The following is a 27,989-nucleotide window of genomic DNA, read 5'->3' on the forward strand; positions in this document are numbered from 1 at the left end:
CTTAATACTTTTTAAAAAATAGTTTTGAAACTGTAACAGAGGGAGCAAAATTAATCTGTCTCTTCTAGTTTTTAAGTTAAACTTTTAATGTTTTTTAAGTTTAAGAAATGGAGTTTGTTACAGTCTTTGGAATGCTCAGAAATGTTCTCAGTTGTGCGAGTAGTTATGTTCTGTAAAGTACTTGATGAGTTTTATTATTGTATTGAATAGAATTCAGGTAATTCCAAGGAAATAGAATTTGCAATGTCTTACTCTTCTTTCACTGTGCAACTTAGTATGCCAAGAACTGTCAGTCACACCATAAAATCAGCTTCTAGCTGTTTTTTCTGGTGCTCGTTAGTCATATCTTTCAAAGGTCTCTGAAATTCAGGAACTTTAATGCTCATAGCACTCTATTCAATGGTGCAACCTCTGTGCAGTACAGTCCTTTGTCAATTTGGGTTTCTTTGAATCACATTTGGGGGTTTAGTACCTTTTTTTTTTTTAGTGTGTGACAACGTGTGGCAAATACATTGCTTTAATGATATGATGATGTATTCCTTCAAGCTAAAAAGCAAACTTTCTAACTTAGAGAAACATTTCATATAATTCAGAACATTCACTACTCCTAAGTGGAGATTAATACTGCACTCTGTGCAGCTATATGCTGTAATTTCTGAGTTTAATTATAAATTAAATTCTTATAAGTAAGACTGCTTATTTTTATTATTCAAACTATACTAGTGTCACGGTTTAAAGCTGGGCCAGTTATTAAACCTGTGGCAGATGCCCTCTGTTATCCCCCCCCCCTCCCCCCAGAGGGAAAGGGAAAGGGAAAAGGGAGAGAGGCTTCCGGGTTGGAAAGTTAAAACAGTTTTAATAAACTATAATAATGAAAAAAAAAAAAATAATAATAATAGAAATAATCAAATATATACAAATATATATACAAAACCAAGATTGAGCTCCCCTGAAGTCAGCCACGTCACCACCGGCACTGCAGGGCAGGCTCCGGGAAGGCCCAGGCTGGGCCTAGCAACGGTCGAGAGCTGTATTCAGGGATGCACGGATCGGGATCGGGGGCAGCAGGAAAACAGACGGAGTCCTCCTTGGACACCGGCCATAGCAGAAAAAGGGCGCGACCCTCGTGATCCCCCCCCTTTATACCGAGAATGACGTGTGTGGAATGGAATACCCTCGTTGGTCAATTTTGGGTCACCTGCCCTGTCTGCTCCCCCCTGCAGCTGCGACCCCCTCCTTCGGCTTTTCACTTGTAAGCAGTGAGGAATTCATCAGTGACCTTGGTTTCTCTAAGAATAAGTACAGCAAGAGCCTTACTGCACAACATCCCTACCGGTGCCTCAGCGATAACTACAAACTTCGGGCGTTATCAGTCTTGGAGGCAGACACTGTCTGCAAACATGCAGTTACTTAGAGGAGACTTAGCTGAAAGCAAAAATCACTGAAAGGAAAATCGGCCTGGTTTAGGCCAAACCAGGACATTCCACCCCTTATTCCATACCATTCACGTCATACTCAGATCACCACTAACTTTTCATTTTAAAATATATACAGATAACATTAGTTTATGATTCATCTCTATACAGAAGAAAAAAGTTCATCAAGTTCATTTAGTTCAGGATTGTGGGTTTCCATCTGGCTAGGAGTCTCCCAGGGTAGGAGAGATGATATGAGCTTTGTCACAGTTCGTGCCCACGGGTTGCAGGTTAAAGATGTCAGTCTCGAGGAGGTTACTGGACGCCACCTGCAGCTAGCTCCGGTCTCATCACCACTGCTTCAGCCTGAAAGACACTTATGAACACTGTTAGTATTATGCAGCAATTAACATCATGCAGTTCAGAATTAAGTATTCTCACCCAAGATCAGATCACCTTCAGGGACACATCGGACTCCACCATCCTGCAGCATCACCCACCAAGTACATCCAGGTCCTTGAGCAAAAGCAATCCCATGAATGGGTTTACCTTTGCCCGTAGCAGGAAGAACCCAGACAGTTTTTCCCAACAGATTCCTTTCATGCACCACAGGGACTTTATCCCCTTCTACTGTATGTAAAAGGTCTGACTGAGCAGGGCCAGCTCGGTTGATAGATCCTCTGGTGTTGACTAGCCAGGTAGCTTGTGCCAAATGCTTATCCCAGTTTTTAAAGGTTCCACCTCCCATTGCTTTCAGGGTAGTTTTTAACAGCCCATTATATCGTTCAACTTTCCCAGATGCTGGTGCATGATAGGGGATGTGATATACCCATTCGATGCCATGCTCTTTGGCCCAGTTATCTATGAGACTGTTTTTGAAATGAGTACCATTGTCCGACTCAATTCTCTCTGGTGTGCCATGTCGCCACAAGATTTGCTTTTCAAGGCCCAGAATAGTGTTCCAGGCAGTGGCATGGGGCACAGAGTATGTTTCCAGCCATCCGGTGGTCGCCTCCACCATGGTAAGCACATAACGTTTACCCTGGCGGGTTTGAGGGAGTGTGATGTAGTCAATTTGCCAGGCCTCCCCATATTTATATTTCAACCACCGTCCCCCATACCACAAAGGTTTTAACCGTTTGGCTTGCTTAATTGCGGCGCATGTTTCACAATCATGGATAACCTGTGCAATAGAGTCCATAGTTAAGTCCACCCCTCGGTCACGAGCCCATCTGTATGTTGCGTCTCTCCCTTGATGACCTGAAGTGTCATGAGCCCACCGAGCTAAAAATAGTTCACCTTTATGTTCCCAGTCCAAATTTATTTGGAACACTTTAGCAGCCTGATCTGCTTGTTGGTTGTTTTGATGTTCCTCAGTTGCCCGACTTTTAGGTACGTGAGCATCTACATGACGTACCTTCACGACTAGTTTCTCTAGCCGAGCAGCAATATCTTGCCACAGTTCAACAGCCCAAATAGGTTTACCTTTACGCTGCCAGTTGCTTTGCTTCCACTGTTTTAACCACCCCCACAAGGCATTTGCCACCATCCATGAGTCAGTATAAAGATACAGCCTTGGCCACTTTTCTCGTTCAGCAATGTCTAGAGCCAGCTGGATGGCTTTTACCTCTGCGAATTGACTTGATTCACCTTGTCCTTCTGTGGCTTCTGTGATTCGTCGTATGGGACTCCATACAGCAGCTTTCCACTTCCGATGCTTTCCTACAAGACGGCAGGATCCATCGGTGAACAGGACATACTGCTTCTCATCCTCTGGTAGTTCATTATATGGTGGGGCTTCTTCAGCACGTGTCACCTCCTTTTCTGGTGGCATTCCGAAGTCTTTGCCTTCTGGCCAGTCCATAATCACTTCTAAGATTCCTGGGCGATTAGGGTTTCCTATTCGAGCCCTCTGTGTAATTAATGCAATCCATTTACTCCATGTAGCATCAGTTGCATGATGAGTAGTAGGAACCTTACCCTTGAACATCCAGCCTAGTACTGGTAATCGGGGTGCCAGGAGAAGCTGTGCTTCAGTACCAATTACCTCTGAGGCAGCTCTAACTCCTTCATATGCTGCCAGTATCTCTTTTTCAGTTGGGGTGTAATTGGCCTCAGAGCCCTTGTATCCTCGACTCCAAAATCCTAGGGGTCGACCTCGAGTCTCCCCTGGCACTTTCTGCCAGAGGCTCCAGGTAGGACCATTGTCCCCAGCTGCGGTGTAGAGCACATTTTTAACATCTTGTCCCATACGGACTGGCCCAAGGGCTACTGCATGCACAATTTCTTGTTTAATCTGTTCAAAAGCCTGTTGTTGTTCAGGACCCCACTGAAAATCATTTTTCTTTCTGGTCACCTGATAAAGAGGGCGTACAATCTGGCTGTAATCTGGAATATGCATTCTCCAGAAACCCACAACGCCTAAGAAGGCTTGTGTTTCCTTTTTGTTAGTTGGTGGGGACATAGCTGTTATTTTGTTGATCACCTCTATCGGGATCTGGCGACGCCCATCTTGCCATTTAATCCCTAAAAACTGGATCTCCCGGGCAGGCCCCTTGACCTTGCCTCTTTTTATGGCAAAACCAGCTTGCAGGAGAATTTGGATGATTTTCTCCCCTTTGTCAAAAACTTCTGCTGCTGTATCACCCCACACAATGATGTCATCAATATATTGCAAATGTTCTGGAGCTCCACCCTTTTCTAGTGCAGTCTGGATCAGTCCATGGCAAATAGTAGGACTGTGTTTCCACCCCTGGGGCAGTCGATTCCAGGTGTACTGGATACCTCTCCAGGTAAAAGCAAACTGTGGCCTGCACTTTAGTGCCAAGGGAATAGAGAAAAATGCATTAGCAATATCTATAGTGGCGTACCACTTGGCTGCCTTTGACTCCAGTTTGTATTGAAGTTCTAGCATGTCTGGCACAGCAGCACTCAGAGGTGGTGTAACTTCATTTAGGCCACGATAGTCCACAATTAATCTCCATTCTCCATTAGACTTTTGCACTGGCCATATAGGACTATTAAAGGGTGAGCGAGTCTTGCTAATCACTCCTTGATTTTCTAATTGTCTAATCAGTTTATGAACGGGGATCAGGGAGTCTCGATTGGTGCGATATTGTCGTCGGTGCACCGTGGCAGTAGCAATTGGCACCTGTTGTTCTTCAACCTTCAGCAACCCCACAACAGAAGGATCCTCTGAGAGGCCAGGCAAGGTAGACAGCTGTTTAATGTCCTCAGTCTCTACAGCTGCTACACCAAAGGCCCATCTATATCCTTTTGGGTCCTTAAAATACCCTTTCTTAAGGTAGTCTATGCCAAGGATGCACGGAGCATCTGGACCAGTCACAATGGGGTGCTTTTTCCATTCATTTTCAGTTAGGCTCACTTCGGCCTCCAATACAGATAACTCTTGAGATCCCCCTGTTATTCCCGAGATACTGACAGATTCTGTCCCTTTATGATTCGATGGCATGAGGGTGCACTGTGCACCAGTGTCTACCAGGGCTCGATACTTTTGTGGTTCTAATGTGCCAGGCCATCGAATCCACACAGTCCAATAAACTCGGTTGTCCCTCTCCTCCTCCTGGCTGGAGGCAGGGCCCCTCTAATTAAAGACTGGATTCGTGCAGCTCACGGGGACTGGACCTTCATTTCCCCTATTCACTCTTGGAAAAAAAGGATTTGAGGCCCATCTACCCTGACTGGGGTCCTGCTCATTGGTAACTGGAGCAGCCATCCTCCTAGGAAAATTCTCACTGGTATTTCTGTTAGCTTGCAACTCACGTACTCGCGCCTGTAGGGTACTGGTAGGTTGTCCATGCCATCTGTTCATGTCCTCCCCATAATCACGCAGGATAAACCACAGGATACCTCGTGACGTGTCCCGTTTCCTTTGAGCCGGTCCAGTAGGAGGGCGTTTCCTCCTAAAGGCTGCAACACGGGCCTGTGTAGGTAGAGAGTCAAGTTTATTCTCGATCCTGGACAGTTTGTCTGACAGTTGTTTAAATGAGTCCTTGTTTTCCTTAGTCAGTTTTTCCACAGCCGAGACACGGGCCTGCAGTGGGGAAGAAATACTATCTTCATACTGTCACATACAGTTAGCCATTTCGCCCACGTTAGGTCGTGCCATAGGATCTTCTCCCCAGACTAATATTGACAATGTATGGGTATGTGTTGGTGGAGCACTCTTCACAACCTTCCGGAACATGGATCGGTTGCATTCCACTTCATCAGGATTTACAGGATCTACAATGTCCTGAGGGTGTTTATAAATGATCTCTTGCACAGCCAGTTCTCTAAGGTAGTTAATACCTTTTTCTATAGTGGTCCATTTGCTTAGGTGGCTCATAACATCATCTTTATAGGGATACCTGGTCTTTACAGCTGACAAGAGTCGCCTCCAGAGGCTGATAGTGTTCGACCTTCTTGGAAGCATCTTATCAATACCACCATCTCTGGACAGGGATCCCAGCTGTCTGGCTTCTCTACCATCCAATTCTATGCTATCTGCCCCATTATCCCAGCATCGGAGCAACCAGGTAATAATTGGCTCACCGTCATAACGACTAAAATCTTTTCTTATATTTCGCAGTTCTTTCAGGGATAAGGAGTGGTAGGTTATTTCTACTTCCGAGTCCGAGTCCTCCTGTGATTGTTCTGCTTTAGAAGGACCTTTCTTGTCCTTCTTGTGTAATGGGTCTGCTTTAAAAAGACGATCAAGGAAACCCCCCTCTGTGTCAGGCCCTGACTCTGCCTGAGAAGGGCCCTCACCTGGGTCCTGTGCTGGCTCTGCCTTAGAAGGCTCTGAGTCATCATCCTTCACTTTACTAGCTGATTTCTTTCTGTGTTTTCTCCTGGTTACAGGGGCAGCATGATACCTACCGCTGTTGCTGCACTGACATCTAATCACATACCACACCAGAAACACATTCAGGACAAACGAAAATAAAACCATGCCACCTAGACAGCACCATCCTAATTTCGCAAAATCTAGTGGAATCACCTTGGCAGAAAAGGAGAAGGTACTATTTCCCAAAGTAAAATTGGAAGTATAATCATTAACAGAATCAGCTAAAGGACTCCCAGAGTGCGCAGATAAAATCTCTGCTACCGAGGTCAGAGCAGTAACAACCCAGTTTATCACGACATAAATCCGTACGAAACACCATAACAAAACAATGCATGTTGACCAGTACCCAGCAATGATAAACTGCACATAAACACTAACAAACAACGGCAAGTAAGGTATTATTACACTTAACTCTGTAAAAGGCTTAATAAAGAGACGAGATAGCACAGCGATCAAAAATGACATTACCATCTTCGCTATCTGTTTTAATTTCCAACCCCTCGTAAATCTCAAAGGAAGAACTCCGATACTCTCTCAGCTGAGCTCTCCGGGTCTCCTCCCACTGGAGCTGGGATTCGACTTATCAGAGCAACCTGTCGGAGCTTCTTTCGAGCCCCACGTTGGGCGCCAATAAATCTGTCACGGTTTAAAGCTGGGCCAGTTATTAAACCTGTGGCAGATGCCCTCTGTTATCCCCCCCCCCTCCCCCCAGAGGGAAAGGGAAAGGGAAAAGGGAGAGAGGCTTCCGGGTTGGAAAGTTAAAACAGTTTTAATAAACTATAATAATGAAAAAAAAAAAATAATAATAATAGAAATAATCAAATATATACAAATATATATACAAAACCAAGATTGAGCTCCCCTGAAGTCAGCCACGTCACCACCGGCACTGCAGGGCAGGCTCCGGGAAGGCCCAGGCTGGGCCTAGCAACGGTCGAGAGCTGTATTCAGGGATGCACGGATCGGGATCGGGGGCAGCAGGAAAACAGACGGAGTCCTCCTTGGACACCGGCCATAGCAGAAAAAGGGCGCGACCCTCGTGATCCCCCCCCTTTATACCGAGAATGACGTGTGTGGAATGGAATACCCTCGTTGGTCAATTTTGGGTCACCTGCCCTGTCTGCTCCCCCCTGCAGCTGCGACCCCCCCCTTCGGCTTTTCACTTGTAAGCAGTGAGGAATTCATCAGTGACCTTGGTTTCTCTAAGAATAAGTACAGCAAGAGCCTTACTGCACAACATCCCTACCGGTGCCTCAGCGATAACTACAAACTTCGGGCGTTATCAGTCTTGGAGGCAGACACTGTCTGCAAACATGCAGTTACTTAGAGGAGACTTAGCTGAAAGCAAAAATCACTGAAAGGAAAATCGGCCTGGTTTAGGCCAAACCAGGACAACTAGTTTATAATTTTGTTTCTGTAATTTCTGAATTTGTGTTTTTCCTTCTTGGAAATGCTGCTTTTATGAGGGAAGCCTTGGACTAAAAGTAAAGCCGTTCTCCCTTCTCTCCTGAAGACAGCTTCCCCCTCACCGCCCCCTTTCAATGTTCTTCAGTGCAATTAATTTTGGTGCATTGAAAGTGATTAAAAAGAGACTTGTTCGTAGAACATGGTGTTTCGTTCTTATGTTTATATTTATCAGCCACATAAGATTTAAGTGAGTCTGTTGATCATTTAGACAGACTGAAATAGAGTAACGAGTCAGCTAACAATGTCTGCTTAATGCAATCAGGGAAAGAAGTTTCACCTCAGGTATAGCTGCTAACAGAACAGTGTCCTGGTTTGGCCCAAACCAGGCCAATTAGTCTTAGAGAAACCAAGGTCACTGCTAAATTCCTCACTGCTTATGAGTGAAGAGCCGAAGGGGGGTCGTACCTGCAGGGAGGAGCAGACAGGGCAGGTGACCCAAGATTGACCAACAAGGTATTCCATCCTATACACGTCATTCTCACTTTCCTATTTATCACTAACCCACTGCCTCCTGGAGGTGGGGCCCAGGAGGGATGGGCCCTCCTGTCTCCCACTGATTGGTACCAGCTTTGCCAATTCTCCAGTTAAAAGCCTGCAGGTGTGATGGCAGAGGAGCTACTGCATTTTCCCCTCTGCCTGTGCTGGGGGGAGCAACTCTGCCTGAGAAGGATTTCTAAGCTCTTGATCTTGGTTTTGTATATATTTGTATATATTTGATTATTTCTATTATTATTATTATTATACTCTTTTGCATTATTATAGTTTATTAAAACTGTTTTAACTTTCCAACCCGTAAGTCTCTCTCCCTTTTCCCTTTCCCTTAGGGTGCGGGGGGGGAGAGGGTTAACAGAGAGCATCTGCCACCAGGTTAATAGCTGGCCCAGCTTTAAACCGTGACAAACAGTCTTTGTAAGCATAAATCACAGTTTGCTTTTGGTACTGAAAATTTTTGTGTCGAAGTAGTGTTAATGTTTTGCTGCCAAAGCTAGTGATGCTTGTGTGGGTTTTTTTTTTAAAGGCAAATAAAAAAGTAGAATTAATCAATGTGAATGGAGAAATCTGCTGAATGAGATGTCTAGTTGTACAGTTTGTTAACACTTGGTACTTAGGGGTGTGTTGGTCTTTAAATGGACTCAGTTCACTTCTGCCATTACTGAGTTGTTCTACTTAGGGCCTTTATTAGCTTTCTGTATTTTATTGTAAACAAAGCAGAAATTATTCTTAGAAAAAGTGGAGGAATATGATCTTGAAATAATAATTAATGATCTACTGTATTCTGTAGAAAATGTTTACTTGCAGTGCAATATTAAACAAACACAACCATGGAAGACAAGCCCATTTTTCATCTTAATTTTTACCAGTTTTTCTAATTCTAGAAAACAGTAAGAACCTAAAAATGGTGACTCTTTAGACCTGCATAAAATTTACAGACATTCCCCTTGAATAGTGTTGAGAGCAATGACAACAGATCAGAGCTTTCTCCTCCAGGTTGATAATCTTAAAGCAATTCAGTCTCTCTGTGACCAGAAATCTTTGTTATATGGCTAGAGATGAGTTAATTCCTTGTGACACCCACTGCTGTAGGAGTAACTTTATATGACCCAAGAAAAATGCTTTCCTCCTAGATCAAAAACTGGAATCTAGGAAGATGCTGCTATTCCTTGGTTATTACTATATTTAGAATAGGCTGTTACTAAGTACTGGTTGACAGGTATGAGCTCTGCCTTTTTAGTTTGGCCTGAGTCTTAGGGTTTTGTTCTTGGCACATTTTCATCCTTTTTGGTGAGAGACAGTTGCTGGTGTGAATAAGTTCCTGCAGATGGTTTATACATTGCTAACACAGCTGCTCTGTCAATGATCACAGCAGCAATTGCAAAATGTCTCCTGGTATTCAAGACTTGAGTTGGGTGGAAAGGCTTTTCTTATGAAAGGAATTAATTGCTAGCTCCCTGACAGAGGCAAGTAATTCCTCGAGAAACACATAAAAAGAAGCACCCATATAATCCATGCTGTTAGCTTTTAGAATGAATCTTTCTGAGGAACTTCAGAGGAGGAAGTGCCATTTCCATACCCATAATCTGTTGGCCATTTCTGATGATTCCATCTAGTCAGTTATGCCTAGGGAGCATGGACAGGAGTAAGTGTGAGAAGTCTTTATCTATCCCTTCAATTTCAGTTGTCTTCCTTCTCCACCCCTGCTTTGTCTGTACATCTGTCTTTGAGGACAAACTGAGCAAAACGAGATGAACTGGTTAGAAATTATATCCAGGATACTGTGTCCAGTTTCATATCTTTACCTCCAGCACCCCACATTCTGCATATGAGAGACCACAGCAGCTGGAGCTTTCTCCCTGGCTGATGTTGGGTCTTTAGATTCAATCCCCTGTTGCTTGAAGAAGGGTGTTTCAGCAGCAGCTTGTCCTCTTTTCCTCTTGGTACCAATTATGAGACCATCTGGAATGGAATTCCAGAAGTGGAAAAAAACCCTTTTGTTCACAAGTAAAATTTGGAGTCACTGGCAATAACACTTCTGTCATTTTAGGACTGGGATCAGTTAGTGTCTCTTGGACATGAAGATGGTTATCTTCATGTCACCTTTGAAAATGTCTGCATTTGGCTGTAATGGAACAGTTCTCAAGTCAAGCATTTCCTGTTTGGACTAGAAAGGTGGGGGAACATCTGAAATTGGTGCATATGTTTTTCTGGAGTTTTACCTAGCTGAGGCCTCAGGACATGATGATCAGATGATAGATGATCAGATATCTGCTCCAAGTTGGTAATACATGAATGCGGAGGTTTTCAGCAATGTTTTTCAGAAGGTTTGTGTGTTTGTTTGTTTTTCCAAGGCTGAGGCAGATAGAAATAAAAAATACTGTTTACTCATCCCGGGTCTGTCTGTGATCATATTCCTACCTGAGACATATCTGAAAATGTGGGAAGCTGAAGTACATCTTATGACGTGTAGGCAATAATAATTCTGGTTGAGGCAGACACAACTTTATATCCAGACCCACAGATATCCATTTTCGTCCTTCTGTCTCCTGTCCTATTCCATAGGTGACTGGATTGCTGGATATGTATCTCATCTCATTAGTCAGAAAGGTTTGCTTCTCTTTTGAAGTTCCAAAGCAAGCTTGAAGTATTTTGTAGGTTTGTTTAGTAAGTTCCTCCATTCCAAACATGCATAAAAGCAGTGACCTGGATTTGATTTACGTATCTACCAGTCTCAGGGCTGTTGCAGAATGATATGGTGGGGTTTTTGCAGGTGGGTGCTTATACAAAGGTAGAGCCTGGAGAATGTGAAGGGAGCAGTAGATAATCTGGTGTTGCTTGCAGTGTGGGTGTGAGAGGTTATTTACCGGTAAATAACTGGGGTGCAAACACGGTAATTCACAAACATTCATGTCCCACCTTCCATCCTCTTTTCCAGTAGAATACTTAGACTTGGGGGAGAAACTGGTTGTCTGTATATGCTGTGTGTTGATCTGGAAGGGCCTTCTATGTGAGTCAGGAGTATTATGCTAAAATATCTCTGAATCCAAGTGTCTGTGACCTGTGCAGCTGCACAGTGCGAATCTGTGTATGGGCTCCACTTCTGAAAGAGCTCTGAAGCCCTGCTCTTCTGATGGCCGGACTAGAATTCTGAATCAGGGTCTTGCCAGTTAAAAAAGCTAAAAGCCTTTTCTAAGCTCATGCTATATGATAAAATGTAGATATTTTAAAAGTAATTAAGATAAGCTCTCCTGCTAATGGCTTCAGAGCTTTTTTCCTTCAAATTGTTTCCGTTCACATCTAACGATTTCTCTGAAGTGCTTCTCATTTGTAATGCTTTTTTCCCCACTGTGGCTGAATACAGAAACTGATTACCAAGTTCATGAATTTTCTGAAGACCAGTGCAGGCAGTGTTAGCATCTGCTTCCTGACTGTTATTTATAGGTTCTGATTACTATGTTTCTAGCAGCACCAGTCCCTTCTTTTAATGACACTTCAAGCTTTAAATAGTTCTGCAGCCCTTTACAAATTCCAGAAAATTGTCAAAAATTTTAACTTCTTGTTCATAGCTTCACTCTAATTGCTTGGTAGTTGACTTAAGTACGGTATTTACTACTAGTAGTTGTATTTTTTTTTCCTATTTCTGATAGAAATCAAAACCAAGTTTTTCTGAAAATAGAATACAAAAGTTAAAACCTGTCAAATACAACTTTTGAGAATTTTCATTGTACAGAATTGTAGTGTTTTTTTCACTACGTAAACATGTCCCTTTTTCTGTTTATTTTAAAATACCCTGTTCATTTTAAAATATTTTTGTTTTTCCTCCTCTGTGTGATATTCTTCAGTGAAGTGAATGTTAAAACATTTTTATGCAGTTGTACCCAAAAATTTTTTTGCTTTTTTTAACTTGGAGAAAAAAAAAAGGTGATTGAATGGTGACTTTACTGGGTAGCTTTCAAAAACAATTCCAAACTGCTGTGAAAATGTAGGAGCAAGTGTGGTCTGTAGTACTCTGTCATAGGAAAGTTATCATCATTGGGAATCAAGACTGGGTGCAGGGAACTCAGAATCACAGAATCACAGAATCAATCAGGTTGGAAGAGACCTCTGGGATCATTGAGTCCAACCATTGTCCTGACACCACCATGTCAACTAGACCATGGCACTAAGTGCCATGTCCAGTCTTTTCTTAAACACATCCAGAGATGGTGACTCCACCACCTCCCTGCGCAGCCCATTCCAATGTCTAATGACCCTTTCTGAGAAGAAATTCTTCCTAATGTCAAACCTGAACCTCCCCTGGCGAAGCTTGAGGCTATGTCCTCTTGTCCTGTCACTAGTTGCCTGGGAGAAGAGGCTGACTCCCACTCCACTACAACCTCCCTTCAGGTAGTTGTAGACGGCAGTAAGGTCACCTCTGAGCCTCCTCTTCTCCAGGCTAAACAACCCCAGCTCCCTCAGCTGTTCCTCGTGGGTCAGACCCTCCAGACCCTTCACCAGCTTGGTCGCCCTCCTCTGGACTCGCTCCAACACCTCAACATCTTTCTTGAAGTGCGGGGCCCAGAACTGGACACAGTACTCAAGGTGTGGCCTCACCAGTGCCAAGTAGAGAGGGACAATCACTTCCCTAGACCGGCTGGCTACACTGTTCCTAAGAGAGGCCAGGATGCCATTGGCCTTCTTGGCCACCTGGGCACACTGCTGGCTCATGTTTAGCTGGCTGTCAGTCAGCACCCCCAGGTCTCTTTCCTCCGGGCCGCTTTCTAACCACTCTTCCCCCAGCCTGTAGCACTGCATGGGGTTGTTGTGGCTGAAGTGTAAGACCCGGCACTTGTTCTTGTTGAACCTCATGCCGTTGGTCTCGGTCCATCTATCTAACCTGTCCAGATCCCTCTGTAGGGCCTTCCTACCCTCCAGCAGATCGACACTGCCACCCAGCTTGGTGTCATCTGCAAATTTGCTGAGGGTGCACTCAATCCCTACATCTAGATCATCTATAAAGATATTGAACAGCACCGGCCCCAGAACTGAGCCCTGGGGAACACCGCTAGTGACCAGCCGCCAGTTGGACTTTGCCCCATTCACCACCACTCTCTGGGCTCGGTCATCCAGCCAGTTTTTAACCCATCAAAGAGTCCACCCATCGAAGCCCCAGGCAGCCAGTTTGTCTAGGAGGATGCTGTGGGAGACAGTGTCGAATGCCTCACTGAAGTCTAGATAGACTACATCCACAAGCAAGCGGGTCACTTTGTCATAGAAGGAGATCAAGTTGGTTAAGCAGGACCTGCTTTTCATGAATCCGTGTTGGCTGACCCTGATGCCCCCATTGTCCTGCATGTGCCGTGTCATGGCGCTCAGGATGATCTGTTCCATCACCTTGCCTGGCACCGAGGTCAGGCTGACAGGCCTATAGTTCCCTGGATCGTCCTTCCGGCCCTTCTTGTAGATGGGCGTTACATTTGCTAATTTCCAATCAGCTGGAACTTCTCCAGTTAACCAGGACTGCCGGTAGGTAATCGAGAGTGGTTTGGCAAGTTCATTTGCCAAATATCAGAAGGGAATAGAATGATAAGTATTTAAATTTTGGGAGAAAACTCAAATATCAGAAGGGAATAGAATGATAAGTATTTAAATTTTGGGTGATAGTGAGCAAGGAAAATAAAATGCTTCTCATCTGAAAAGTGATTGTAAAACTCCTTATGCATTAACTATGAATGGTTAATTTTTGTGAAAAAGAGTTTTACTCTCAACCATACAGAAGCCACATACTGGAATTGGACCCAGGAGACAGACTACAGGAGGTTTTATTTCAAAGTGAAGAAAATATAAGTTTCATGGGCAGAAATGCATATATTCTGTTGTTTGTGTACTGGCACTTCTGCAAGCTGGCAAGACAGGTTCAAAGATAGGGCAAAGAAGTCAGTTTCTGTATTACTTAATTACTAATGCTGATACATCAAATGTTAAAGCTACCTTGGTTTGGCAGATTATAGGCTTAAATTGAAAGCCTGGCATTTATGAATTTCTAAACCAAAGATTCTGTATTAAGTTTGTTTGCCAAGATACAGGTGCGAGTCATACGAGTCTTTTAGTATCTGGAGTGCCTACTGAGTTCCTGAGGGTTGGAGGTGTTCAGCAGCTAGAAAGACAGAGCTGTGAGTATCAGAGTAGGACCTGCATTTCTGTGCCTGTAAACCAGAACTAAAAACTAAATACAATCTAAGTGATCAAAGGTCAGGACGTATAAAAAATTAATGATGGCGTTCCTACTAAGGCACTGTTCATATATGAGGGATTACCTGTAAATTCAGAAAAACTTAATGAAGCTATTTTCGGTATTTCTTAGATGATGAAGGCTCAGGAGATTATAATTTGCAGGATAATTTTTCATTTTGCGTAGTGACTAACTCTGGTCTGAAATGTGGTTTATCAATAAATGCCATTGGACTTTAACCCTTTGTGAATATAGGAGTAAATTTTTTCTCTTTTCACTGGGGTTGTGAGAGTCAGACAAGCAGGCAAGAAATATGGATTTCTGACACTGGGACATTTCACACTAACACCATTATTTTCATGAGGCTTTTGCATGTTCCCCATTGATAATACATCACTTCTTCAGTTTTTGTATCAGTGCTGACAGCAACCAGATACAAGAGAGAAATCCTCATATAGATTTTATGTTATGTCTTACGAAGAAGACAAATGAATTGTATTGAAGACTGGTTCATTCTCATTTGTTGAGGATCTCAGATTCCTTTGTGTCTGCAAGCAGATGGTGCTTACGTGCTTGCTCATTATTTAGTTAGCCAAGATCTTTAAGGTCAGCATGATGGAATTACTGGAGTGTAAACTTCTGTAGTTTAGTCATGTACTGTTCTTGTCTCAGCTTTGTGAATTTCATGGTCTTTGGTCTCTGCATGGACGACATCTCTGCCTTATCCTTTTGTTCCAGAATGTAGCTTATGATATTTGATTTCCAGAGTAGAATACTAAACAAAAAGGAGTGGTTGTTAAATCACCAAAGAAATCTCAAGTGCTAGTAAATTTATATTTGGCCTGCACAGTTTTTCAGATTAGGCCTATTCTTGTGCTAAATTTTTAGTGGTTTTTTTTGCCCCATTATTGTTGTGTGTAACCTCATGGGGATTTTTTTTGTTGGTTTTGTTTTTGTTGTGTTTTTTTTTTTTAAGTGAAGAGACTTTGATGTAACCATTTCTTTAACAGCACAAGAAATGAAGGTGATGTGAATAGGTGGTAACTCTATGCCTCCTGCATTCCTTCACATGCATCTTATAAAATCTTCATTTTACAAAAGTTGCTTCCATCAAAGCAAAATTCCAGACAGACATAGCTAGCTGCTTGCATCATGTGTTTGTTATCCTCTCCATGCTACATGGCCTCGCTTATTGAGCAAAGATACATACACTGCTGTCAGTAAATCTTAAGCATAAGTGACACCTGCATCTAAGATGCTTAGCGATATTTGTATTGTTTACACCCACTTTCTTGTTACCTGCTCTAAGGTTAGTCAGTTTCTGAATTCTTTTAACAAATGATTTAAACAATTCAGGAATCATAGTACACCGTGCATCTTCGAATGTGAGTACGTTTTCTGTGAGATTTACCTATATGAATATTCAAGGCAGTTTTTTAAAGTTTGTTCCTAACGTCAAATGTAGGAGGATGATGTGGTTGAAGTGTGCAGTTAAAGAAATTAACGTGAAAGTAGGTTCAGAGATCTTTCTTCTGAAGTAAAAATGGCATGCAATAGTTCTGATTTGGCTTTTAAGTTGTTTTTCAGGTGTTTAGAGTACCAGTTTAAGAGATAGTCTTTGGTGTTCTCTACTAGAGGAAAAAATAATTAGAAAATGAAATGGTAAAGGATGATTTTTGAGAGTGTCTTTCCCAAAACACTTCACAAGCATGTAACCCCATTTGTGAAGGTACGTTAGGAAGCCCCTGCTGGCTCTGGGGGCCTCTGTCCTGCCTTGCTGCTGTGCATGCCCAGCCTGGGCTTCTGTCCCCACTTCTGTCTCAGACTTTGAGGAGAAGTTAAACAGACAGAAGTTCCTCCAGTCAGTAGCCTTGTGACCTCTCATACACAGGTGCTCACTCTGGGCCCTTCAGTTTGTGATGCAGACCTACAAGCTTGGTGATCCATGGTCGCTTTTCCTGTTGCAAACACCCTGACCTCTCTTGCACTCTGATCCCTCCAGCTGTTGGCACCTTGGCCGCACAGTCCCAATGGCCTGTAGTCCCCACTCCAGTCACTGGCATGTGGACCCTCATGCGCTGCAGTCACTGGTGCTACAGGCCTGTGTAGCTTTTACTCACTCTGGTCTCAAGTTGCTGGCAGGCAGGCTTGTCCCCAGTTACTTGCAGACCTTGCAGAACCTACAGCTGGGACAGAGAGTGGAGTTGCACAGGAAGATAGTTAGGAGAGGATTTAGTAAGATAGGATAGAACACAGTGATCAGGCACAGGGCTCGGTCAGAGAAGTGCGCTGACTGGCGCCTGCTTATGCGTGACTCTGGCCCCTTTATTCTTCCTCCTCTCACTTTGCCTTCTCCCTCCAGCCTGTTCCTCACCACCCTCTCTCCCCCACCTTTGGCACTTTCCTGAAGCATTGCTTAATGAGTTGCATAGATCCACAGTCACCCTTATATATCCATAATACTCATGTTCTGTCACTTCCCCCGTATCTGTTACAACGTCCAGGCTGACACTCTTCAGAGCTATGCCTGTGGTTTCTTAATAGCCTGTCAATTAATGGCTGATCTCCTTTAGTGCTTGCTTATCAGGTTGTTGTCTGTGTGTGGTGTTTTTATGGCTTTCCCTGTTACTTTGTATTCCCTGTGAGCTGAAAAGGTCCATTACCTGATAACGTCAATGAACCAGATGCTCTCACCTTCCACATGCCCTTAGACTCTCTTTTTAGCCATAACATTGAGGGCAGTGATGATGAGGCAATTCCAAGTAGCTGATGTGAGCAGGAAATCGAACCTATGGAGGCATTAGGCAAAGAATATTATGGTTTTAGATAGCCACAGCATGTCAAGTAAATAATAGGTGGGTAAGGTTTAAAGTAGATTTTATGATGAAAGACACATTTCAAGCTAAGCAAGGTTAAGGGGTGCCATCAGATTGTCTGCAAGTAACTTCTGTTAATTTGAATAGTGAAGGCTGTCATTGTACTGAGTTGAGGGTAGTACGGATTTAAACTATTAGAAAATTACCTATTATCTGTATCTCAATTTTGATTTCTGTAGGATTTCTATTTTTACTTCTATGAAAGTGCAATGGGGAGAGAGCTTGTTTCAAACCTTCTGTCACTGGGTGGTAGGGAATCTTAATCTCTACGGTTGTGATGAGTATTCATAGAGAAGTTTTTCCCTTAAACAGAATGTAATTTTAAACAGTATGATTATGTTGCAATACTAGCTAAATAGGCTACACGAAAATGATTCTTTTATAAATTTTTAGGATTTGTCAAGGTAGAAATAACTAGTCTCGCTGTTTATTTTGTTTTCTTAGAGGAAATAGTTGTAAGCACACTACGAATGCTTGAACAAGTGGAGTTTTTATATCCTTTCACCACTGCTATATTTTTTTTTTGTTTGCAGAATCCAGTTGTGTCCAGTTCCAGCTGGTCAGAAGTAGATGTGCTGATTCTGGCTGGAACAATTGGCCATGTTTTGAGTTTGGGGGCAAGCAGTTTTATAGAAGAGGAACATCAAACCTGGTATTTTCTTATCAATACACTTTGTTTGGTGCTGTGTCAGGAACTTTGTAGAAATAATTTTCTTCTGAAAGAATGTGACCCTCAACATAGCACCACTGTGAAACAAAATTTTGATAGTATTGGGGAAGCCTCTGAGTGCAAGAATATAGACATTCTAGCAGCAGGTGATTCCAAATTGGGCAAGGCCACCTCTTCAGCTGAATTCATAGAAGGATCAGATAAGTGGATAAGCTTAGCAAGTCCATGGATCATCCTTATTTGCTGTCGGCTACTTCGATCCTTGAATCAGACAGGTGTCCAGTGGGCTCATCGGCCAGACTTCGGACATTGGCTGACAAGGTGGGTGTCTGATTTATTGTCATACTTTTTGTCTTATTTAAAAATTTATGTTTTGTTTGGTGAAATACGTGTACATTTCTATACAGTGTCTTTTTAGAAAGTTCTGTAAACATGCAAAGCGGGTAAACAGTGAGGCAACATAAGGAATTTTTGACTGCTGTTTAATGCAGGAGTAGTTCCTTGTCTGCTATCAATAGTTCGTAATCTTTGCTATGCACGATGACTTATCTAATTAAAGCCAATTATACACGATAGGTTTATCGGAGGCAAAAAGTAAATATTTTCCATGTGAAAGTCAACAGTGTCTGGTTTGGGAAATTAAAAATTGCTTAATAGAATTAAACCCTTGAAATTAAGGCAGAATGTTCTGCTGAATTCCAAACTTTTTGAAGTTGCAGGAGAAGATGCTGCATACAGAATTCTTCCTTGTCTGTCACAGACATTTAACGTGTGGGTGAAAAACTGAAGTTTTTCAAGTGTAGTATGATAAACAAGAAAGGGAATTTTTTACAACTTGAAGTACACTGGACAAGGGCTTCTTTTTCTACTACCTTTTAGTATTGTGAAGAACTACAGCCATTATTCAATGATAAAAAGTATTTGATATTTGAACTGTCTTCTGTACTTCAGCTGGTGGACAGAGAAGCAGTATCTTGTGACTGACTAGTCAAGGTTTTGCAGACAGCAGGTGGGGAGGCTGTGCTGTGTAAGATATAGAGATTTCTTGCCAGTATCTTACAACACGTGGACGAAATGTCATTCATAATTCATTAATAGCGACATGAGCAAATGAACTAATATGAGGCTTGTTACTTATTGGCAGCCTCACAGATAAAATGCTAATCACTGTGACAGGCATGAGTGCTGAAAAACATGAGTTATGAGGGAATTTGATGCATTATAGCAGTTGTTTTATACCAAAGCTTTCACCATACATTCCTCCTCTTGAGATGAGGTGAGGGATTGAGGAAGGAATGTCATATTCCCAATGTTAAGTCCACATGATAGAGAACTCCTTCGTTATGAGCTAAGCCAGTGTGTGAGCAGGATTAGGTGTGATTTGCTGCGACTTGGAGGATTTTTATAATTAATCCTGAGTATCTTCCAAAGATTTATTTGCCCAGTAACCTCCTGAGCCAGATGTCTTCTTCAGACTGTTAGCCCTTTTCTTTGGAGTGTACTAGTGCCACAATGCCATGAAACAAGGACTTGATATTCTTGCACCTGAAAAACTGCGTTTGTTTCAGAGATGTGCTTGTGCTCGTATTATCCCCCAGAAATGTTTACCGGCACTTGGAAATGTTACCAGCCATCTAAAAATTGTGTATGCGTGCCGGACTTAACTTCCAAAGATCCTGTCTCAGTTAAGTGTGTTCCCACCTCTGATTTCCTGGTGCTGGGTATGCCTGTAGAGCAGCAAAACCTGTTATAGCTATAGGGGAGACAGCACAGGTAGAATGTAGTCTGCAGCTGGAGCAGGTGCTTCTAGGGCTTCCTGATTTATAACAAAAGCTGGGAAATCCTGTATGCCCGGCTCTATCACTATTGTCTGTCAGGAGCTTCCAAGCAACCCACTTAGGTAAACCAAGGTTGTTTACACCTGTTCTGGCTTAGTCTTTTTTTTTTTTTTATTGGGGATGGAGGGGGGAGAAGGAAGGAAGGAGGCTATTTTTGTATTTCATTTTTCTTCTCCTGTGAATTGGAATTGGTGTGTGGAATGGAATTCCTATCCATCTTTGAAAACAGCAGAGTAACAGGATGGTTGAGGTTGGAGGGGACCTCTGGAAATGATTTGGTTCAATCCGCCTACTTAGAGCAGAGTGATCTGGAACAGATTGCTCAGAGCCTTGTCCAGCTGGGTCTTTGATAGCTCCAAGCATGGAGACTCCACAACTATTCTGGGCAACCTGTTTTCTTCCCCCACCCCCAAATTTTCCTCCTGTTTAAACAGAATTTCCTTTATTTCAATTTATGTGCGTTGTCTCTTGTCCTTTTGCTGGGCACCACTGGGAAGAATATGGCTTCATCTTTTTTAACACCCTCCACCTCCAGTCAGGCTGGCAAGATCCATACTGAGCCTTCTCTTCTTGAGGCTAAACAGTCCCAGTGCTTTGAGCTTCTCCTTGTAAAACAGATGCTCCATTTCCATCGTAATTTTCCTAGTCCTTTACTGCACTTGCTCCAGTATGTCCATATCTTTCTCTGTACTAGGTAACACATAACTGGACCCAGGACTGAGCAGAGGGGAAGAAACACTTTCCTCAACCTGCTAGTAACTTTTTTCATAATACAACCCCAAATTGGTTGTCTCTGCTGCAAGGGGATGTTGCTGGCTGATGATCAACTCATTGTCCACCAGGATGCTCAGAACCATGTCTGAAAAGATGGTCAGCCCCCAGTCTGCCCTGATGTGTGTAGCTGTTTATTCCAAGGTGCAGGACTTGCCTTTTCCCCTTGTTGAATTTCGTAAAATTCCTCTTGGGCCATTTCTCCAGTTTGTTGAGGTGCCTCTGAGTGGCAGCAGATCCATCTACTGTATCAGCCACTCCTCCCAGTTCTGTACTATGTGCAGACTTGCTGAGAGGGCACTCTGTCCCATCGTCCATGTTATTAATGAAGATGTCAAGTGCCTGGAATTGAAGTTGTGAAGAAGACGTGCCAGGCCCTGGAGCTGATCATTAGTGACTGGCCTCCAGGTGGACTTTGTGCTGCTGATTGCAACTGTGTGAGCCCAGCAGTTGAACCAGTTTTCAGTCCACCTCACTGTCTGCTTTCCTAGCGTGGACTGCATGAGTTTGCCTATGAGGATGTTGTGGGAGATGGTGTTAAAAGCCTTGTTAAAGCCGAGATAAACAACATTGCCTGCTGTCCGCTCTTCCACCGAGCTAGTCATTTCATCACAGAAGTCTGTCAGGTTGATTAAGTATTACCTCCCCTTCATAAAGCCATCACAACTGTGTTATTAAAGCTGTTTGCCTCCCCTTCAGTAAGACTGAAGTACAGCAGCTAGATATCGAAACCAAAACTTTAGAATTTTACAGATTAATTGCTCCCTGTGCTTCCTCACCAAATTATAGTCTCATATTGGGTATATGTGCTTGGGTCTTGAAGCAAGTAGAAGAGAAAAGGTTCTACAGCTATAGTCTTAGGCTACAACTGCTTGTTTGGCTATAATGGTATAAAAGGCACTCTTGATTTACAAGGCAAGGTGCCTGCTGTCTTGCTCCTCCCCTCACTGGCTCTGTATTTTACCAGCACAGCTGTTGCTTTGTCAGTATGGTGAAGTAAATCATTGAATACATGTGGCTGGAAAAATAACCCAAGATGGGGTGGGAAACTCTTGGCTTTCAGATGGATCACTTCCCACCCTGGTTTACCATCCAGCTTCACAGGCAAGTAGGCTGGCGTAGTAACAGGGATGCAGGAAGAGTGTGCAAGCCAGCACTTCTGCTGTTGAATTCCTGTAGAAACAAAATGTGTAAGTATCTGCATCTTTTGAAGTGCTGCAGACAAAAACAGTTCTTTCTTTCTGTCATTGTCAATCATTCCTTACAAAAACCACTTGACTTTCAAGTCTGATTGAGAAAGAAATAATGGTTCACAAACTTCTAGTCCAGAACAGTCCAGAGTGCCATCCCATGTCAGTCTAAGAGGATGTGTCATTGGGGGTGCCACAGTTCTGCCTTCTCCCTTTCAATGGTGTAACTACTTCTGCCATGTTTAAGGAGCAGGCAAAAGAGCAGAACCCTGGCAGGCCTTGCACAGGTTGGCTTGGGCAGCTGTGGAGCTACATCCTGACCTAAGTCAATGGACCAGTTTTTAACCTAACAGGAGAATACAATATATGTCACCATGCTGACATATACTTCAGTTGCTTTATGGGATTAAAAGATTGCCTAAATGCAGCATTTGAAGTGTAGAGTTTTTGGACTTGAGTGATGGGATGTAGGTGAGTTCTTGGGTCTGAAATGGTTCAGTGGAGAAGCTTTGGAAAGATCAGTCAATGACGCAACTAAATTTTTGCATATCCTGTGGTTCATAGAGTATCTGTGAATTTGGGTTTGGCCAGTATGCTTGCATTTTCTTTGGTTGGAGGTTTTAACATCTTTGTTGCTTCTCCTTCACAAGAGAACAAGGTGGTAGAGATGTCTGTTTCCTTAGTGTTTTTATCAGGATTGAGATGAGGTGTTTTCTTTATAGCATAAATTAAAAGTTGGTGATAAGCTGAGTTGCATAAAGCACTTATTCATCTTCCCAAAATGCATTGCTAGTCTGTAAGGTTGATTGTTAGTCTGTTTTTAGTATGTGTATAATTTGCATAGTTATGTCTTAATAGCACATTTTTTAGTAATAAGAAATTAGAACCTTACTTAGATCATGTGTACCCTTGTTAGTTTGAGTTAAAGCTGCTCAGGCTTTTTGTATCCGGCCTTCTGTTTTGTCTCTGGGATAAACTAATGAACAAAGTACCCTGTTTTTTTCCCCCCTGTATTGACCTTTTAGACATCTGTGCTCATGCTCAGACTAATATTTGCTTATCTGGACAGTGCTTAAGGGGCTCAGCATTTGAGACACAGACTATTGTGCAGGTTTGTGCATGGAAAAACGTAAGCAGCAAAACACAGAACATCAATCTACCTGTAGTGTGTTGAATTTGGCTATTAGGGATGCATTCAACAGTGCTGAAATAAGGAAAATGTTCTTTGTTATTTGCACAGAGTCTCTATGAAATCTGCTACAAAGGAAAAAAAAAAGGCTTTGCTGGGGAAAAGGGCAAAAGAAAATCAGAGAGTAGATGGAGCGGAAGAGAACATGCAATCCCTAAATTTTCCTGGAAGTCAGGTTTTCTTTTTAATTAGTTGGTATTGTTAGCTTCATTTGGCTGTTAATTTTGGTCAGAGCTGATACTTGGAAGGTGTCAGAGCTGCTACAAGGCTCACTGTGAAAGGGGTGAAGCTGTCAATGACAGCGTCAGCTTGAAGAGAAGTGATGAGAAGAAGCAGTATAGGAAGATGATAATATTTTCTTTTAATAATGTACTTAACCATCCCCAAATGCCCTTCCCCCAAAGCTAGCATGCCATGTGACTCCTGTATTCTATTGTACGTAGTAGAATGAAAGTAAACAATTAAAAAAGGCTTTATCCACATAAAATATGAATCATGCACATTTATAACTCCTTTCACTCTACTTGTATTTGCAGTAGTAAGGTGAGGTCAAAGCAGTGGAAGGAAATATATTCAATCTTCATTCTGGTACCAGAAGTATGCAAGTGTAGACCACGAGCTGTTACAGTAAGAACATACAGCCAAACCTCTTTTTTCCTTCCCCCCTCCCCAGGTTCTCTCTCAGGAAACTATTGGTTCTTCACTTTCAATTTTGTCATTTGGACAAACCCCACTACATTTCAGCTGAGATCAGAGTAGCATGTTCGTGCTTGTATTTCTGAGTAGAATATCAAAATCATTTAGAACTTTACTAAATGGCTGGACTCTGTGTTGAGCAACTACAATCCCCTTTAAAAATGCATGCTAATTTAATATGCACTTAGTTGCCTAACTGTAAGAACCTTGGCTGGAAAACTTGAAACTGCAGGTGATTTATGCTGACCCGACTTCACTTGCTATAAATCCTTTTATTGTTTCTTCAGCAAACTCTATGAAACACTGAAGTAGGGTTGTTTTTTTTTTTGCAACAAATTTACATGGTTCAAAAAAAATCCAAAACAGAAATCACAGAGGAATGTTACTAGAAAACCTGGACGTGAGCTGGATGTAAACCACTGTGCTAGTAGTCAAGAACGCACCATTGGTGACTGATGTGCATATAACTTTGAATGTTTCCTTGCTGTCCACTGGGTCTTCTCTTTCTTTTTGGGGGGGTTAGAGTATGATTTCAAATGTTCACTGTAGGAAATTGCAACTGTTAGCAATTGTCTTGCTTGATATAGCACCAGCAATTACTTCTTACAGGTAGGAATGTTTTCTTTATTTTTTATGTGTTGCTATGTTAGATTTGCCTGCAAGAGTTTCTTAACAGAAGTGCATTGACTTTTTTAGATAAAGAGACAAAGACAAAGATGATGATGATGTGCTGTTATTTATCCCTGATTTGTTTTGTCTGTCTCTCATACAATGAGCAGCCAAGGAGAATACGGCCTGAAAGCTTTTAAAATTTTCCACAAAGGTGCATTTGAAAGATGCAGTGGCTACCAAATTAGTTATGTTTTGATCATAAGAGATGGTGCATGCACTATCTTCACAGGTTGCTGCAGCAATCCATTCACTGCTTCTACTGTCTTCTCCTGTACAGGAGGAACAATAGTGAGGAGAAACATCAAGACTATGTTTTCTGTCCCATAGTGTTCTAGTTCTTATTCCTCTCATTTTCCTCTATTGGCCTGAAGAGAGCAGTGCATCTCTTGCGAGTCTTGTTAAGTTTTAAGAAGTGCTTGGCTGGGTCCTGCGGGGACAATTTTTCTGCCCCATATCCTCTGACTTCCCAAGCTCAACATCTGAACAGCTATTGATCAAACTCCTGATAAAGCATATACTAGTGAATAGGAAAGTAAACCTGATTGAAGTGCTATAATTTTGATAAAATCAAAGATAAAACTGGAGTTCCATAAGTGTGATCAGAGTTAATGCAGATAACAGCCCAGGCTCACTATCAGCTTGCTGAAGTTAGTGGTCTTTTATCATGGCATTTTGAAATGTGGAAGACAGAAGATGGACCCCTTGGCTCTCACACTCCTATATGATGTTCTTAACAGAAGGTAAATCTAACAAAATTAGCAGTTCTATGTTGTTTGGGATACAGGGAATATTTGCAGTAGGCAAGGGTTAGCAATTCTTGGATTACAGTGGGCTTTCTGAAATTGCATATTTAGCTATGGTAGGGGTTGCGTGCACATCTTTACCGTATCCCATTACATTTTGCAGTGGTAATTAATATCACTGTAGATTTAAATATATAATGTTGGCAGCATGCTCAATGAAATGCCCTTGATTCTGGAATGAGTTTTACCTATTTAGGATGTGAGGGAGCAAACAAACTGTATCTGTAATCTTCTTGGCCATGATGCAAATTTTGTGTCTTTATTTCTTGTATGTAACGATCCAGTACAAGGTGCTGTGGTTGCGTAAGGGAATCATATTGTACTAATGTGTTTGCATGTATGTGTTTTAAACTGTATATTTCTGGTCATTTTGGCTAGGTAGTGTTTTGTATGTCTAAAATGAGACAAATCAAATACATACGCAGTTATTTAAAAAGGGAGAACAGTTCTAATTCTATAGTGTAAAAATCTTTTCTACCTTATGGTAGAAAATTAAATTCTCTAGTATAAGCAAAATGCATTGTTTCAAAATGTGTAAATAACAAAACCCTAGTTGAAAAGCATTAGACCCTTTTCCATTATGCAATATGCAGCTCAGTTTTTATATAATTAACAGAATAACTAGCATATGGTGGAACACAATAATTACACTTTTAAACATGCATGCTTGAATAGAAAACCTCATTAATAAAACTGCTTTTCTAAAAATACTGAACTATTTTATCATACCTCTTGGAAAGTTCATAACAGATGTCAGTGCACTGATTAATTTGGAAATACAGTGCTGTAGCTAAGGCTCTGTCAAATGCATTTAGCAGTAATTACAGTGGTTTGAAGGGTTTTTTTTGTTTGTGGTTTGTTTTTTTTTTCCCCAGCTCTGAACATAAATCTGAACTCTCCTTCTGGGCTGCAGTCTCCCTACTTATGATCTTCTTTCTGGTTCAAAGAAGATGCTCCCTGGTTTCAAAAATTGCTATGGCACTCGGGCTCCTGGGAGTCTACAGTTACCGGGCAGCTATTGGAAATGTTATATTTCCATGGCAACATGACAGCAAAGATATTTCAAAGTAAGTTAATCAACAGATATGTAAATCTATTTCTAGAGAGGTGTTAACACTTTGGATATCAGGGGATGAGGTGGGAGGGGATGTTATGTCTAGGCTGGAATCATATTCTTATGAATAAAACTCTATTTTGTAGGTGGCCAGCACTCAGTTTTTGTGGTGTGTGCATAATTTTGAGCCCCATGAAGTGTCTTTCGACTGTGACAGATCAGAAGCCAGTCAGATAGGAACTAATATGAGGAAAATCGAATAGTCGTACCCTCTGTTTTTGCTACAATGAAACTCCAAATGCGCCATCTCCTTTTGTTTTAGATGGAGTTGCCACATTTAGTAGAGTACATGCCAAGCTCATTTAGCTACTTCCTAGTTTTGAAAAATGGTTAGGGGGTAACTGGAAGAGTTGCTTTTCCATATCTTTCTTTTGCAGGTGAGTATTCTGTAATGTATGACCTTTCAAGATGTAACCAAATCCTTCTTGAGGTCTAGGCTGTGCTGCACAATGCATACTAAGGATTTTTACATGCATGTTAAGTTTCTTATAGAACTAGTTTGTAACTGTAAAGAAGCTATTAGCTCTTTCACCAGTAGCTACTTTTGGAATGTAGCTAAGTGGCTTTAGTTTTCTTATGGTACTTTTTATTGTTGGCTCTGCAGCCTCAAGTTTTTCTAAACGTCAGAGGGCTGTGGAAAACTTCCAGAGTCAGTTAGGACATTTGACGAGAAGGAAGGGATCACGGAAGAGAAGTTGTAGAACAATTGTCTTCTGGATGTAATAAACTTTCTCTTGCGCTCACTTTGAATTTGATATGGATACAAATGTTTTTTGTTGAAGCTTCTTAGTCAAGGGCCAGAGATTCACAAGATGTGCAGAGATGGAAAAAACCCCGCAGGAGAAGATCTTAGGACATATAGAAGATCAGATTTGCTAATGAGGCGTGTTTTAGAACAAATATTTTTATGTATGTATATCTAGTTATATTTACATACATTCCATCTCTCCAAATATTGAAGATAATTCTAGTCATATACTAGTGTTAACATTGTGTGCTAGTTCTGCTGGCTGCGAAAGTAATGGTAATCTTTACTTAGTCTGCAGGATTTGGCTCTGTGTTTGTAACATGCCACCTCTAGTTTTGCTTAGTGTTTGAGTAAAATCCTTGGAGGGAATACTGTCCTTTCAGTAAGAAGACAAATGTTGCAGTGTGGAACAGAACATTAAATACTAAAGGCAAAGCATTTACTGGGAGCTTGTTCTATAGTCAGCATATTCATCATAATTATAACAAGAAAGATACGTTTTTTTATGTGTTATTTCACATTAAATAAATAGTGAACATGGTGATTTGCTTAAATTACGTCAGACCTTTATATATCTCTGATTACATACTGGTTTAAAAGTTACTGTCATGTTTCAAAGCTTTATACCCTTTAGATCCTCTGTGTAAGCTGGTGAAAGCTGGTAGGGTTAGCAAATGCAAGATCTGACCTTTGTGTGGGCATGTGTTCCACACCTGGGGCTGGAAGGGTGGTGCAGAGCTCTTTCTGGATCTCAGTAGGAAGCCAACAACAAATGTGTAACAAAATAGCTGTTTTAATAAGATAAGGTAAAAGGAGCAATATAGGTACTGAGTGCCTGCAGATGCTGGGAACCCTGCTTGTGTGCAGCATCAGACAACCCCCAGATGAATCTTCCCATGGCACGCTGTGGCACACGGGTCCCATCTGTGGCTAGGTTCTGCCTCCCTCCCGTACTATGGTGCCTTTTATTTTGTATTCAAAAAAC

At 42.0% G+C, this 27,989-nt stretch overlaps 1 protein-coding gene across 2 annotated transcripts in view; it reads left to right on the plus strand.

Annotated features, from left to right (window-relative positions):
- The window catches only part of PIGG (phosphatidylinositol glycan anchor biosynthesis class G (EMM blood group)), a 112,942-nt gene that overhangs the window by 24,628 nt on the left and 60,325 nt on the right, over positions 1 to 27,989 (plus strand). For both annotated transcript variants that reach the window (XM_068422676.1, XM_068422677.1), the window contains exons 9-10: positions 17,847 to 18,304; positions 26,018 to 26,209. In XM_068422676.1, the coding sequence (XP_068278777.1) occupies positions 17,847 to 18,304; positions 26,018 to 26,209 (650 nt within the window). The remainder of the gene's footprint in view (positions 1 to 17,846; positions 18,305 to 26,017; positions 26,210 to 27,989) is intronic.

This window comes from Nyctibius grandis, chromosome Z (genome assembly GCF_013368605.1).
Source record: "Nyctibius grandis isolate bNycGra1 chromosome Z, bNycGra1.pri, whole genome shotgun sequence".
Taxonomy (NCBI): Eukaryota; Metazoa; Chordata; class Aves; order Nyctibiiformes; family Nyctibiidae; genus Nyctibius; species Nyctibius grandis.